The 12,528-nt window shown below is 39.4% G+C and overlaps 1 protein-coding gene across 1 annotated transcript; it reads right to left on the bottom strand.

Annotated features, from left to right (window-relative positions):
• Nucleotides 1–1,068: 1,068 nt before the first annotated feature.
• On the bottom strand, nucleotides 1,069–4,159 carry vgll3 (vestigial-like family member 3). The gene is made up of 4 exons (XM_005723247.1): nucleotides 3,715–4,159; nucleotides 2,480–2,831; nucleotides 1,793–2,332; nucleotides 1,069–1,672 (listed from the first exon to the last, which is right to left on the bottom strand). Exons 1-4 carry the CDS (start codon nucleotides 3,817–3,819, stop codon nucleotides 1,632–1,634), a joined length of 1,038 nt encoding a protein of 345 aa, XP_005723304.1. The 5' UTR covers nucleotides 3,820–4,159; the 3' UTR covers nucleotides 1,069–1,631.
• Between the last annotated feature and the right edge of the window lie 8,369 nt (nucleotides 4,160–12,528).

Raw genomic sequence — 12,528 nt, 5'->3', positions numbered from 1 at the left:
CAAGCTGAAATCAACCAAGACTTCCATTCAAGTGATTGATGAATCTGATATAAACATATCAAACTTAACTGTGGTACGTAAGGTCAGAATTTCTGTGTGTGTGCCTGCCCCCGTCCGACAAACTTCCTGTCCAGACGGAAATGCATTCCTCGGTGTGTATTTGTCAGTCTGGCGGTGTCTGTTTTTAAATGTGCGTTTGTGTGGAAACAGACAACAGACATTTCATGGTATCAAACAATAACGGTCTGTGGAATGTAAACCACTTCCCTTGGTACTGCAGCACAGATCCTGTTGGCTGAATAACATAACATATATGCTCACAGCTGAAGCGCTCAAGTTTTTTCCTTTCTTATGTGGTTGTGTTTGAATTTTATAGTATATATGTGCAGCTTCTACTCGAGTAAGTCTTATCTTTAAAGATTCTGATTCAGTATATTAACGTGATAAACTTCTGTTTTATTAATTCAGTAGTTATTGAAGTCATTTCTCTTTTAAAATGTGTAGATTTCAGAAGTTATTCTACCTTTATGACATATGTGAAAGAAGGTCTTGTACATGAGATGTACTGTTAAAATACAAGGCTTCTGTGGCTCAGGTGGTAGAGTGGCTTGTCTATCAATTGGAAGGTTGGGGAATAGGCTAGGCTCCTCCAGTCTGCATACTGAAGTAGTGACCAAGGGTTGTCCTCGATGCATCTATCTGTATGTGTTTGTAAATGTTAGAAAACGGTCAGACATCTGTAAAAGCTGCATGAATGTTTGTGTGATTGAGTGAATGAGACTTGTAGTGGACTATGCTTTGATTTGAAAGATGCTGTATATGTACCAGTCCTTTTAAAAATAGAGAAAATGCCAGCATCAAATCAACATGGATGCTTTTCTTTATTAAAGACATTTCCTACATTTGGAAACAACAAACTAACACATAATGGGAACAGCAACAGAGTGCCGCCTAAAATAAACTGATCCTTTTCTAAACTTTGCTTTGGATTAGTGCATCGTGGTCTTGATTTCTACATATCTGCAAGTTTCTGTCAGAGAAAACAAAGCACCTGCAAAGGTTTTGCTTTTCAGATGTTGAATTTATTCCTTAAACATACAGTATCAATATTTACACTACAAATTCCCCGAAAGGCAAAATTGAAAGGCAGCTTCCAAACAACAGTTTTAGCAGAGGTCATCCAGCAAATGACAATATAGCATGGCTTAAATGAACACAGACACATAAGCAATTTATATTCATCATCAAACATTTTACTGTACAAAACAAAATGGGGGTCAAAATCAAGCTCTTGAAACAGAACCACTTAGTCACGCATCACATGGAAAGTAAATTGGTGTTTTGTGCTGACAGAGAAGAGACCTTCCATTCTTAAAGCTAGTAGTCTTTTTTTTTTTTATTGTTCTTCGAGGGCCTTGACGTGCAGCCAAAGCATACTGATCACTGTCATTTAAGTCCAATCCTGAGTTCATATCAGTAATTGTGTGGACAGTGCAGGACTCGTAGATTAAGCTACAGTTAGCATTCTATAGCTACATTTTGAATTACAGTGCTGGTGTTGCAGCCATACATTGATAAGCCACATAGTAAGTCCTTTTTGGCATAAGTTGAGCTTTTTGCCAGTCCATCAGTTAGAACCAAACTGATGTCTTTGCTTTGGTTTGATCAAGAGCTGCAAAGAGAAACAAACAGGGTTAAAATGTTATTGTGAGTTTAAGATTTAGTGGCGCAGTAAAAAAAACATGTGAACTTTGACCAAGGCTTGTCAGAGTTACTGAGCCGTTATATCTACCTGTGTCATATGCCTCTAAAGATCCATGGAGACCAGAAGGAGTCCAAGTGGCAGAGGTAGCCGTGACATTGTTGTTGCTGCTGGGTTCGATCCCTGCCTTCACCCCCTTGCCGTGTGGGGAACCCCCTGTGTTGGTGGATGTCTGACTTTGGCTCCTAACACCAGGCAGCACGAGTGAATTGAATCTGGGATCCAATGCCGTGCTGTGAGCTGGGTATGTATGAAGCATGGGGTGATGGTGCCGAGTGTGGATGTGGGGGTGGGAATGGTAGACGTCATGAACATTTGGGTAACCGCTTGTGCTCTGGTGGTTCAGGCTGTAGGTCCAGCTATCAGGAAGGGTAGCTGCAGGTGAGAGGCTGGCCTGGGAAAGCATGTGGCCGGCCCACAGAGCTCCATCCTGTTGGTTGAATGAAACAGGGCTGGAGGAAAAGCCTGGGTGGACTGAAACAGAAACAGCGGGGATACAGGAGCTGCTCTGGGATGGATAAGTGTTGTTCCAAGCTGAGCTTCCCTGACCTTCAGTGAGAGAGCCACCATCTGAAACAATCACATCGCAAAGACTTAAAAGACTGACACAAGCTATTTTTCACGATTTTTAGATTTAATTTTTAGGGGTTTTGTAACTATTTGGATAGTTAAACCAAGTCAGTGCATCAACTACATAGGCAAGTGTTGCCTACTCACCTTTCCATAGGCCAGTGGTGGTTGAAGCCAAAGGCTGAGTCACTCTAATGGGCTTGGTATCGCCACTGAAGGTGCTGGACTGACTGAGAGCACGAGAGAAGTGCTCATCTACCACATCACCAATGTTTCCTTGGAAGTAGGTAAACAATACACACCGGGAACTCAAGTACTCCGTCTCTGCTGGCTGAGTACCATCCTTTAACTCGGAATCAGATGAAGATCTGCTGCCTGATTCAGCACCTGCTGCTGCAGGACCCTGCTGTAGGACCTCTTCTCTGGGCAGTATCCCTCTTCCTCCTCCTTGGTGTTGGTCCATGCACTCCTGCATCTTACTGTAAACACTCAGCTTTCTCTGGAATGAGATACAAATAGAGATTAAATGAAAGTTTAAAAGAACAGTAGCTCAAGTTTATTAGAATTTAAATTTTAAAATAATGACCATATTTGTGTTGGTTTTGAATAGATATAATACAGAAGACAATAATTTCTCACATGTTGGTGGTGCTAACAGTTACACAGAGTTCTAAATGTCATAAATAAATGACATGGAGTCACACTGTACCACTAATTCTTTGATGTGGAAGCTGATTGGGAATCGTGTGAAACTAAGATTCTTTTCGCCTCCATTTTGCATTCAAACTATTTGTAAAGCTCAGTGTGCCTGATCCACATTCCTCAGTGACTGACTGACTGTCATTACATCACCGTTTGACCGCAGGATTAATAGTTCCGTGTCATTACGCCTGACCTGTGTTGAATACCAATCTCCAGACTGGAATTTAATCACACAAAAAGGAAATTTAAGGTAAAAGTTATTAAAGCAATTGAAGGATAAAGACTTTGGAACAGAAACAAATTGAAATCGATTGTTCAACAAGGACATTTGATAAATCATCTTAAAACTTTCCTCCGTTGATGATATTTAACAACTTTTTTCTGCTATAATATTTTAATTCCAAACTCAGTTTAATTATTTTTTTTGTCTTCTGCCAGGTACTTAATTATTATACATTTAGTTTTATAAATCTTTTGCTTGTAGTATGCTTGTAAATTGAATACGAATTTCGATTATCTTGTGAAAATAGAAAAGTCACGCGTCCCCCTGTAGGGCACACGAGCCCTCAAATGGGAAAAAATAAGCTTATTTTCAAGCAAAAAGGAAAGCCTCGAGCTTTCCTCGAGCTCGGTGTCTGCCCCTCTTAGTGCCTTCAAAAGTTTTGCGATGAATGTCTCACCTGTTGTTGTTGGTGATGGTGGTTATAGTAAGTTGCCTTGTACGCCGCTGCTGGGAGGTAGTGCGCTCCATAGCTTTGGTGGTACATCACATCCAGGCAACTCATCGCGACGGAGCGAAACGGATAAGGAGAAGAGGGAAGCCGAAGGAGAGAAACTGGCGAAACACAGCCGAGGGGTACTCTCCTTGAAACTTCAGACGGGCTGTGTCTTCTGAGCCATCAGTGTCTCCATATATGCCCAAACGCATACAATAGCCATGTCGCCCAGTTTGCATAGAAACAATGCGCCTCCCGTTGCGCGCTCCACCAGCACCACCCGGGGCCACAAAATAGTTCAAAACGGTATGAGACGCACACAATATCCGGAAAAAAAAAACCTATCCCCTGACAAGTTTTCAGATAGTTCTTGATTGGACAAGCATCATCTTCTCTTGTTTTTCCCCCTCTTTCTGTTTTGGAGGGGAGTTATATATTTAGAGAGGGCTGGGGCCGTTACGCACGCCCACCGGGGAAGGGCCTCTATGGCGCAGAGTTTAGTAATGTAGTATTATTGTCGAAAGTCTGAGGGTTTGTCGAGGTTTCCCTACAGTAAAGTTTAACACTGAGCGCTTGTGTGGCATGCCACTATTAATATCTGAACAAAGATTAGATTAGAGAGAGACTACAAATCCTAAACTTAAATCACCATTATCGACAAAGAAGTTTAATTTATTACGTGTCATTTCTTATTTTCAGCCGTTTTCATTGGTCTGATTACAAATGTCTTTATTTTCTAAGTACGGGTCTATCAAAAAAATTCTCCACAGTGTCAAACATTGTTAACCATTAATAATTGTAGTAACTGAATCACAGTCAGATTAGTCTAAAAATACTGCAGCAGGCTCATTTAAAACTCCTAATATAAAATTAACACTGTCAGGTTAGTCATTATAGGAAAGGCTGCTTTGAAATTTGCCATGAGAGGAGGGACTTTAATTTAAAAAAATGTACGAGACCCTTTTTTGTGGTCAAACAGCCTCGTCTGTAGGTCGTCTGTGAGCAACAGGTGCCTCTCAACGGCTGGTGCGTTACAATGACTAAAATAATGTGAAGGATAAGTAATGAACGGTTTTTTTAGCATCGAGATGAAGACCTCAGAATCTCAAAACAGCAGCAAAATATTTTTTTAAAAAATCGTGGCAACTAAAACTCAGTAGGGCCTCGCTCTTCATTACAAACAGTGCCTGCTAATCATCATTTCCCCCTCAGCGCTTTGATTGGGAGATCTGAGCTGTTTGCTGCCATCTATTGACAAGGATAATAACATCACATGGTTATCAGTTTGTCCCATAGTGAAGCAGCCAGCTAAAGACATTTTGCCATCACGGTTATGAAGCCAAACATGTGATTATATATTAATGTTATTGAGGCAAGAAAAAAAAGCTCCAGAAATCCCATATATACTTGACGAAACTTGCTTCAATAGTTGTTCAAAACATTAAAAAATAATAATAATAATTTTCATCACTTTTTTCCAGTGAACACGTGACTGCTCCTAACCCATCATTACATTGATTTTTATTTACAATGAGGCTGTGTCACTCTTGCATCTTTTCTTATGGTATCATAGTATTCCGTATCTGTTTTGTCTGATTGACTCAGTCCAAAAGCAAACTTTGAAATTTGAAAATGTTTACATATATTTAATGCAGTTCATTAACAACAACAGGAAACACAAGAACGTGTAAGTACATTCATTGTGAACTGAAACAAAAAAGTGTGTTTTGTCCCAGTTCCAAATGAACACTTACATAAAATTGCTTCTGATCTCATTGAATGCATAGAATGCTAACCAGGTGAGCCAGGTGTTGTTATTTTAAAGAAAGCAACTGCCCCACAGTCCACAGCAAAGGAGATGAGAAACAAAAAAAAAAAACAGACAGTCCCTCAAAATCTACTAGTTTCTATTAAAAAAAGATAGAAAATCAGTTATGCTGTGTCAGAAATAATGGTTATATGTAATTTTAAAAAGTAGAAAGGGTGGGAATGACACTAAAACAATTGGTCTAAAAACCCGAGAGCTTATATCTTATTACACTAATTAGCCTTTTCTAATTCCTGCTGAGTTAACACTATATTGTAACTAAAGCACTTCCTTATTCTGCAGTTTTTTTCTGCAAAAATGCTGCTGCTTAAAAAAACAGGCTGTATTTGGGCTAATGACACCTAGCTCCTCCTCTCCTTCAAGTATCTGGCTTATATGCAGCATGCCTGTTCTTCCCTGTGGTTCAGTAAATTTAAAATATGACGATGAGGTCTGAGAGCTTTGTTACTGCCAGCGTATTTCTTTGCAGACATGTCTAATGAAAAAAATTTATAACATACATGAATCCAGTACTTCTGACCTGAATGCTGAAGAGCTTTGGAGCACTGTGGATGTTGTTTGAAAGCTTGGCACATGCATATATACACCCACAGTGTATGTATGCATGTATAGTATGGATTTACAGTAGGTGTCCTGTTCATTTTCCCAGTAAAACAAGCCAACAGGCACAACACCAGGGTATTGAAACCAGTGAATGTTATTCACAAAGAACTTTTCCTACTTCCCTTCTGCACGCGTCAAAATGTGAAAAGGGGTACTATCACAGGCCATTTCATTAGGTACGCCTGCTCAAATGTAAAATTGCTTTCTGGTCTTATGAGTCTTGATTTTATTGCAGGTGGTAGGGCAAGAAATTGGTGCAAACAACATGAAAGTATGGCTCCATCCTCCTTTATATCAAAGGCTCAGGCTGATGGTGGTGTAATGGTTTGGGATATATTTTCTGGGCACACGTTGTGCCTTTTAATACCAACTGAACATCATTTAAATGCATTGCTGCTGACCATGTCCATCCCTTTATGCCAACAGTTTATGCATGTTCTTATGGCTGCTTCCAGCAGGATAACACATGATAACATCACGTCAGCTCAGATCATCTCAGACTGGTTTCTTGAACATAACAATGAGCTCACAGAACAGTCAGTTCTGAAGGTAAAAGGGGGGTTCCAGCTCAGTACTGACAAGGTGTAATTCATGAAGTGGCCAGTGAGTATATCACTTACAGTGCTTTGAAAAAGCATTTCCCCCCCTTCTTGATTGTTTTTTATTTTTGCATATTTGTTGGACTTAAATGTTTCACATCATCAAATAAATTTCAGTGTTAGACCAAGACAACACAAGTAAATGTAAAATGCAGTTTTTAAATTATGATTTCATTTATTTGGGGAAAAAAGCTGGACAACTCTACCCTGGCCCTGTGTGAAAAAGCTTTTGTCCCTAAACCTAATAACTGGTTGTGCCACACTTGCCAGCAAGGACTGCAATGAAGCTTTTGCAATAACTGGCAATGTGGGTTTTTTTTTTATTTCACTGAGGAATTTTAGCCCACTCTTCTTTGCAGAATTGTTTTAATTTACACACTTGAGGATTTTCAAGCATGAATGGAACTCAGATTTTCCGAAAGGTTCAACTATTGTCTCGTCAGTTTACAGAATATTTTCCCAAAAATCATCAAAATGTTGAGATGAGCCTTTGTGTTCCTTTTGGTCAGCAGGGATTTTTGTCTTGTAACTCTGTCATAGATGTAATTTAAGGCCAGTTTATTTCTTATTTTTGAATCTTGAACGCTGACCTTAACTGAGGCAAGTAGGGAATGACGTTCTTTAGATGTTATTCTGGGTTCTTTTGTGACCTTCTGGATGAACTGCTGATCCCCTCTTCTCGTAAGTACTTCGGCCACTTCTGAGATAGTTCATTGCAATTTCAAGTTTTCTCCTTTCGTGGAGAATGGCTCTTACTGTGGTTCAAAACCTTAGAAATGACTTTGCAACCCTTCCCAGACCGGCAAATGTCAATGATTTTGTTTTTCTCTTTTTTGTTCCTTCAAATTGTGGCATGATGTGTTACTTCTCTCTTCTTGAGATCTTTTAGCCTACTTTGTCAGAAAGTTACGTCTTGATTCATCAGGTCTGGTAGTCATCAAAGCTGGGTGTGGCTTGTCAAACTGATCTCAGCTTTGTTGTTTAATATTAAAAGTTTTTGATGATCTAAAACATGTAAGTCTGACAAATATGCAACAAACTAATAAATCAGGAAGGGTGCAAATACTGTTTCACAACATTATATAATCAATTGCCTGATCCATTTTGGCTAACTCAAGGATATCATAGGCTTCTTCATACTTAACCTTTTTACACAGAATATATATGTTTCATGTAAAGAAAGCACGTGTTTAGCCCAAATATCCCTTTGAAAGTGCATATAACACATGCATGTACCATTCATCTTTCTCACTTTATGCACACCTTTAATCAGTGTGCAACTTTCCCACCCACAAACATGAGCGCATGAAAAACGAATGTCTGAGAAACACAACAGGAAGATTTATTATTAATTTTTCTCATCCTGCCTCACTGCATGTTGTTACCAGATATGATGGCACTTCGGGGACTGTGGCAAGAGAGTAAGTGTCATTATTTTCACTCATTTTTCATTCACTTTGATGTCACAATGAGAGTGTGACTTATTCCCTCATAAGCAGAAGGTGCTAAAGTGGGGCAGAGCTGTTGAGAAAAACAATACAATATACAGGAACATTTTCAGGACTTTATATTATTTCTGAACAACTCCACTTTTTATTAACATTGCCAAAGGGTAGTCAAAGGAGCTTGCAAAGGAAAGCGTCTGGACTTCTTTAAGTTGCTTGAAGACGTTTCACCTCTCATCCGAGTGGCTTCTTCAGTTCTAAGGTCAAATGGCGGAGAGTCCCAGATTTAAACCCAGTGGGTGTATTCCCCCAAAGAGGGACAAAAGGACCCCCTGATGATCCTCTAATCACCTGAACCAAGGTGTGAAAATGGTTTCGGGTGACCCACACCCAGCTCCTTTGACTACGATGACCTGGATGACTGAGAACCTTCACAGACATTGCCAAAGGGTGGAAAGCCAAATTATCATGGGGAGGATATTTTGAGCTTTTTTAAAAAATGAATATCTTAATTAAGTTCTAATAACTTAATTGCCAAATGTGTATATACTAATTTCCGTCCCCTGAATTAATAACATTTAATTAGAACCACTGAAACGACAATTATCTAGTCAGTTATACAGTGGATAAAACAATATCGCTCTGTCTTATTCAATACAACAAAGATAGTGATCGGTAACTGGGACAGTTTGACACATTACTCAGTGTGACAACACTAGCAGCCAAAGACTGATTATACAATTGTGCAGAGATGGCAGAGTTTATCCATATCTCCAGCTAGTGTTGTATAGGAAAACTCACAGACTGGCTTTGGAAGTGGGGCAGTGGAACACGCGGATGCCGGGAGACAGTGCAAGTATTCAAACTTTATGATGGTATTCCATACACATTCATGCACACATGCTGCACAGTTCAGAGCATATTACAACAGACACATACACACAAGCTCTCTGACACAGGCAGTGGACCTCAGGGGCTTTCTGCCAAACATCTGGAGAAGCCCGTGCCTCCGCTGCTCTGCTCCTTAATGAGGCACAGAGATGATTATTAGTGGCTGTTTTAGAGGGGGAAATTGAGGGAGGAGAGGGGAAGGGATAGAAATTAAAGTGAAATTGGATAACTGTTTGCTTTTTACTCAAAAAAAAAAAAGAAAAAAGAAAAAATGAGCGGAACCTCCAGTGCTTTAGATCTAAAGACATTCCACATCCCTATTAAAACTTCACCGTCAGAGAAACATGAACAGGGTTTGAGGGGGTACATCCCAAGAAACCAAAAGAAAAAAGAAGTCACAAGTGTAATGTCCTACATTAGAGTCTGAGACATAATTATTAAGGCCCCCACAATATGAAAAGCATTTTTAGAAGTGATTTTAGAACAAGATTTTGCACCAGTCTACTTTTGCAGGATTTTACCAAATGGTTTGGCTTTTTTGTTAGCTTCACCCCGTGAGCCTTATGAAGCAGGTGTGACATAATGCTGAGTGCTGCTGATGATATGTCACATTAAGCAGACTGCAACATCATGAGTTTTGAAGTGAGGTTGCCATCCTTCTTTTCCCCCAGAGATTCTATGGAAACACACACCTGCCTAAGCTGGACATATAGATGACCTTATAGAGCGATGATGATGATGAAGCTGATGAGGTGATAACATTGACTGTAATAAATGCAAATAACCTGCAGGCTGCAAATAAATGCTGGTTCTTTAGAGTGTAAATTCTCTTTTAGAACAAATATCCTCAAGACGCACTTGACCTGAGGTTCATATTTTTTTACAGTGTAAAAGTTTTTTTTAATATTATACTTTAATTTTTTATTCTTAGTGGTAAACCTGTGTAAATATGACTAAATTAAATAGATCACATCACCATATAGCATCTCATTTTCATATATCTAATTTAATTACTAAAAGAACTACTTGTACAATTGCAAGCATTACCCACTGACTATTATGATGGAGATGGATAAACTCCTGCTCCATCTCTAACCGGTTGAAGGTGTAACACGCCCGTCATTCAAATGGGCTGGCTACATCCGAGTTGTGACCTTAGTTGGACAGGCAGTTAAAATAAATGAAAAAATAAAATAGAGCAGGCATGCCAACCACACAGTTCATATTCAGCCATGTTGTGTTATTATAATAGCTAATAACTGCTCACTTCACTTTAGATGAAGATGAGCAATAGGCTTTATTGCACCTCTCTTTCCTTTTCCACAAAAAACATCAAGAGAAGCTCAATTGTCCATCTAAGGCCAAGAAACCTAAATTGCATCTGTTAAATTTCTTCCATCACACACTTCTTCTTTTACACATTTGATGTGATTTTAACAGGATATTTAGTTTGGTGGTAGATGTTGGAATTCTTTAGTTAAAAACATGCTACATGGTATGTGTATGTGCCTGTATACTCAAGGTGGATATTGCACTCTATGTTGCTGTAGTAATGCTGTAAATTGCTGTAAACCACTCTTCATAGAGTGCGTGTAAGAGGTGGGGGAGGAGTGGAGACTAAGTCTAATTAAAGATCCATTAGTGCTTCTCCAAGCACATGTATATGAGTGGATTCCTGTTCATTATTAGCCATTTTCAGACTTAAAAAGTAACTACTTACTGTACTTGGACACATATTTTTCCTCTCATTTAACGTGAGATTGTGAACATAGATGCATAATTCAGTTTAAGTGAGACACAAAGCAACACAGTGGAATCATTTGCACTGTAGCGCCCTGCTAATGAGGAGCAGCCATTCATTTGTGAGTTAATGGAAATGTAATTTACATGTTAATCCAAAGAAAAAGAAACTGTTGGAACTGTTTTTTCTTCTAAAAGCCCACACTTGTGCTTCTTCATTATCTATTTCCATTGTTCTTGCCATTTTTGCACATTTTTAAATGGAAATTAGACTTTTTAATTGCAAAGTCTAGACAAAGAAAAGCACTTCCTCCACTGTGCGTTCTAGAGTGAGAGTGTCCACAAATAGTTTGTCTGTTTCAAAGTGACCGGTGGATTTTAGGTTCGCAGTAAGCATGCTGACCTTGCTTAAAAAGCAGATAATTGCCCAATCCTCAAGTTTTAGCTCATATTCTGCATGTATGAAGATAATGGGAACTGCCCAGGCATCCCTGCAGAAGTTAATGAGATGACAGAGACTCAAAAGCAGGGTCAGGTGGATGGAGGGCAATACACATGAGAGATGTGGCTCTCCCTTAGAGGATCACGCTGGGAAATATGTTCCTTTCAAGCTAAATGGACAAGGATTTCAAAGCTGAATGAGAGAATCCACACCAAATTGGAAAGAAGGGTAGTAATATAACATTTTTTATGTATAATATTTGGACTATACAGTAGATATGTGTGAAATTAAGCACTTAAGGTTAAGAAATGTGTTTAAATAACACTATTTTTGCACAATTACCTTTCAAAGCTAAATTTTGTTTCCTAGTTTAACATATTACATGGGGAATTACACAGAAAACATTCATATTATATTTGACAGTAACAAAATGCTCTCCCTAAAAATAAAAAACACAAGGGAAGAGAAACCTCTTTTACTGTGCTGGCACCCTGAAAAAAACAGAAGAATATGCCCGGTTCATTGCCTGTTTTGCGTATATCAGCACAATATGTCTCCTTTTTAATCTTTAATGAAACACACAAAAGGGTTGTAAGATACGGGGACAAAAATCAAACCCATCCCCAAGATGCAAATACATGTAAACTGCATCAATACATACAACACCTTTCTCAGCTATCTGTTCCATAAACTCTCTCATTTTGTCTGATGCCTCCTTTGCTTAACTTTACAAATTTCCTCCCTCCTTTTGCAGAGCGAAGGACTTGTCCTCCATTGCCCTTCCAGCTGTAATGACTCTAATTCCCTCATGCTAATGGTGTGTCTGAGCCTGAGCTCCTGCTGGGACCACCAGCCCACTTCTTGTGGTCACAGCTTGGCCCTAAGGCAAGAAGGCCCGTGGACTAGAGAGACAGACGAGAAAGACAGAGAGAAAAAGAGAGGAAGGGCAAAAGATGGTTCTGGTTTGATGCATGTATAGCGTACCCTCAGATAGATTGGCATCCCCAGGCAAAAAGGACCTGTGGATAAAAGAGGGTTTGACTGAATTGTGTGTATGTGTGTGTCTCACTAAGTGTGACATCTAAAATTGGTGCCAGCAGCAGATTTAAACAATAACACCTCACTGTTTGACCTTACTCACAAAACCAGCAGCCTGTGAGATGTCTTCGTGTGTGTGTGTGTGTGTGTGTGTGTGTGTGTGTGTGTGTGTGTGTGTGTGTGTGTGTGTGT

This window comes from Pundamilia nyererei, unplaced genomic scaffold, assembly GCF_000239375.1.
Source record: "Pundamilia nyererei isolate P.nyererei 1_Seehausen unplaced genomic scaffold, PunNye1.0 scaffold00009, whole genome shotgun sequence".
Taxonomy (NCBI): Eukaryota; Metazoa; Chordata; class Actinopteri; order Cichliformes; family Cichlidae; genus Pundamilia; species Pundamilia nyererei.
This window is presented reverse-complemented; position numbering and strand designations above follow the sequence as displayed.

What these genes read in the sequence shown, in the direction of transcription:
- vgll3 (XM_005723247.1), bottom strand. Translation starts at nt 3,819, where the DNA reads ATGAGTTGCCTGGATGTGATGTACCACCAAAGCTATGGAGCGCACTAC. An exon ending in CACCACTGGCCTATGGAAAG is followed by an intron (nt 2,333 to 2,479) that starts GTGAGTAGGCAA and finishes TGATTGTTTCAG; the next exon opens with ATGGTGGCTCTCTCACTGAA. An exon ending in TTTAGAGGCATATGACACAG is followed by an intron (nt 1,673 to 1,792) that starts GTAGATATAACG and finishes TTCTCTTTGCAG; the next exon opens with CTCTTGATCAAACCAAAGCA.